A 3,541-nucleotide genomic window follows, 5' to 3' on the forward strand; every position below is an offset into this window, starting at 1 on the left:
TCCTCGACAGTTATCAGAGTATACTCGTCCAAAGTTTGTTCTGAAATGTCACGAGGCTTCTGACACTGATAAAGGCGAGATAACACACACACACACACACACACACACACACACACACACACACACACACACAGCTCTGTGAAGACGGCAGCTGCAGGAGTGAAGGTCAGAACTGGAGTGCAGAACTAAGATGTGTTTATTAGGTCATCTCAATAAAACCTTAACACTCCTGTTGTCCTCGAGTCAAGGAAGGAAGTAAGGAAGGAAAGGAGGGAAAGAAGGAGGGAGGGAGGAAAGAGAGAGGAAGGAAAGAAAGAGAGAGGGAGGGAGGGAGGAAGGAAAGAAGGACAGAACTAAGATGTGTTTATTAGGTCATCTCAATAAAAACCTTAACCCTCCTGTTGTCCTCGAGTCAAGGAAGGAAGGAAGGAAGTAAGGAAGGAAAGGAGGGAAAGAAGGAGGGAGGGAGGAAGGAAGGAAGGAAGGAAGGGAGGGAAAGAAGGAGGGAGGAAAGGAGGGAAGGAAGGAAGGAGGGAGGGATAAAGGAAAAGAGGAAGGAAGGAGGAAAGAAGGACAGAGCAAAGGTGAAGCAAGGAAGGACGGAAGGTAGGGGGGAGGAAAGAGAGAGAAGGAGGGAGGGAGGAAGGAAGGAAAGAAGGAGGGAGGAAGGAAAGGAAGGAAGGAATGAGGGAAGGAAAGAAGAAGGGAGGGAGGAAGGAAATTCCTTCCTCTTTTCGTCCTTACACCTTTCCTTCCTTCCTTCCTTCTTTCCTCTGTCCTGCTTTCCTTCCTTTGTTCCTTCCTCCTTTCCTCCCCTCCGTACTCCTTTCCTTTCCTTCTTCCCTCCCTCCTTACTCCTTTCCTTCCTTTCCTTCCACTCAGAATTAAACATTTCACCTTTTCTTTTTTTTTTATTATTATTATCACATATATCCTTTTTTCTGTGCTGACCTCTTTTCAGCCTTAATTTAATCCTCCTGTTGTGTTCGAGTCAAGGAAGGAAGGGAGGAAGGGAGTAAAGGAAAGAAGGCAGGGAGGGAGGAAGGAAGGAAGGAGAGAGAAAGGAAGGAACGACAGAAGGAAGAAAGGGGGATGGAGGATGGAAGGAAGGAAGGGAGGAAAGGAAATAAGAAAGGTAGGAAGGAAGGATGGAGGAAAGAAGTAAGTAAGGAAGGAAGGTAGGAGGGAGGGAGGAAAGAAGGTAGGAGGGAGGGAGGAAGGAAAGAAAGAAGGACATAGGAAAGAAGGAAGGAAGGAACGACGGAGGAAAGAAGGAAGGAAGGAAAGAAGGTAGGAGGGAGGGAGGGAGGAAAGAAGGAGAGAAGAAGAAAGAGAGGAAGGTAGGGGGGGAGGAAAGACAGAAGGAAGGGAGAAAGGGAGATGGAGGAAGGGAAGAAAGAGAGAAGAAGGAAAGAAAGAGAAGGAGAGACCAGGAGATACAGACTCTTTAACTTCCTGTTAGGAGGGTTAAGGTTAAGGTGGTTGTTTAAATGTATATGAGCCTTAGATTAGTAGAAGTGAAGCTTGTTGTAGGTTTATACTTTGATAGAAATGATAAAAATCAGTTTAGAAACTAGTATGTGTGATATTAATAACCAGAATGTATCACTTTACTATGTTAACCCTTTATAGGACACTCATTGAAAGGAAGGGAGGAAGGAAGGAGGGAGGGAGGAAGGAAAAGAAGGAAGGAAGGAAGGTAGGAAGGACGGAGGAAAGAAGGAAGGAAGGAAGGTAGGAAGGACAGAGGAAAGAAGGAAGGAAAGGAAGGAAGGACGGAGGAAAGAAGGAAGGAAGGAAGGAAGGAAGGTAGGGGGGGAGGAAAGAAAGAGAGAAGGAGGGAGGGAGGAAGGGAAGAAAGAAGGAAGGAAGGAAGAAGATAGGGGGTTGAGGAAGGAAAGAAGGAAGGGAGGAGAGAAGGAGGGAGGGAGGAAGAACAGATGGAAGGAAGGAAGGAAGGAAGGACGGAGGAAGGAAGGAAAGAAGGAAGGGAGGAGAGAAGGAAGGAGGGAGGGAGGAAAGACAGATGGAAGGAATGAAAGGAAGGAAGGATGGAGGAAATAAGGAACGAGGGAGGGAGAAAGGAAAAGAGGAAGGGAAGAAAGAAGGCAGGGAGGAAGGAAAGGAAGGAAGGAAGGAAGGAAGGATATTTTGGGATATTTTACAGAAGTTACAAATATAATGATTTGCCCAATAAAGGGTTAAATAACACATTTAAGTGTTTTATCATTATCACCATTGTACGCCTTAATAAGGGCAAAGCATCCTGTGGAGATACAACTCATAAAATCCAAAATATATTAAAACTATGAAGGAAATGTTTTACTTTAGGTGTAAATGACATAACTAGTGACATCACATTAGGATTTTTTTTACATGTAATGTTCCATCCTGACTGTTTAAGGGTTAAAATGCTCAAAAACAGAGTATGGAAATAAAGCAGATATCATAAAACACATGTATATATAAATGAATGAAGTGTGTTAGTGGGTGTAGTCAGTGGGTGTAGTTGGTGGGTGTAGTTGGTCCAGCTGCTGCTTGTTGACGCTTTAGTGCAGAATGATGCAACATTAGTTCAGCATCAGGAGGAGGAGGAGAGGAGGAGGGAGGAGGAGGAGGAGGAGGAGAGAGGAGGAGGAGGAGCTGCAGACTCTTATAAAAAGCGCAGTGAGCCGCTGAGAGGAGCACCACCCACCACCACCAGCAGCAGCAGCAGCAGCTTTACGCAGCGTCTCCAACCGTCCTCCAACCGTCTCCAACCGTCTCCACTTTTTCTGAAGCTTTGACAAACTTTGTTGTTTTTTAATTTGTTTTTTCTTGGAGCAAAAAAAAAAAAAAAAAAACTCAAGAGAACAAACATGAGTCACGTCGACGTCAAAAACCTGGAGCCCACCAGCTTTGAAGCCAAATACTACGACGAATACGAATATTATAACTTAACCGATAAATACGCAGGTGAGGCTGAGCCGCTTTACAACTGCGCGGATGTTTTAATTATATATATGTGTGTGTGTGTGTGTGTGTGTGTGTTTCTCTCTCTGAGGCTGAACTGTGTGTGTTTGTGTGTGTGTGTGTTGCAGAAGGCTCAGCCACGGAAAGGCAGGACAAAGAAGGAAGCCAGCGACAACACCACAGACCAAACCCTGGAGGACACGAGCGCAAGATTGTTGAAAAACTGCAAAACAGCGAGAAGAAAGCCAAGGCGTGAAGCGTGAGGTGAGGCTCGGGTTACAATCAGCTGTTTATTCACGTCTGTTAAGAGATCAGCTGTTTTGGTTTGTGATGTTTTAACACTTCTGACTTCATTTGTGTGTCTGTGTTTTTATAAATCGGCTGATAATTTAAAAAATAGTCAGTTTCTGATGAGTTTTTGTTTTTTCTGAGGCGTAAAAGTGAACTTTGGATCGTTTTGGAAGATTTGAGTCATAACAAACATCCAACGTGCCAAGTTGAACTTCTCCTTTAAGAGCTCAGGTCTGCTCATGTTTGTTTTGTACAGAGAAGTGTTTCTGATTCTCTGTTCGTGTCTCTTAATAATTAA

General features: G+C 44.4%; 1 protein-coding gene across 1 annotated transcript; it reads left to right on the forward strand.

The window, feature by feature from the left end:
- The first annotated feature begins 2,726 nt into the window (after positions 1-2,726).
- Positions 2,727-3,211, forward strand: nupr1b (nuclear protein 1b). The gene is given in 3 exon segments (XM_053338187.1): positions 2,727-2,960; positions 3,090-3,129; positions 3,132-3,211. Coding segments are annotated over 3 exon segments (219 nt in total). The 5' UTR covers positions 2,727-2,858; the 3' UTR covers positions 3,209-3,211.
- The last annotated feature ends 330 nt before the right edge of the window (positions 3,212-3,541 follow it).

Source organism: Scomber japonicus, chromosome 18 (assembly GCF_027409825.1).
Source record: "Scomber japonicus isolate fScoJap1 chromosome 18, fScoJap1.pri, whole genome shotgun sequence".
Taxonomy (NCBI): Eukaryota; Metazoa; Chordata; class Actinopteri; order Scombriformes; family Scombridae; genus Scomber; species Scomber japonicus.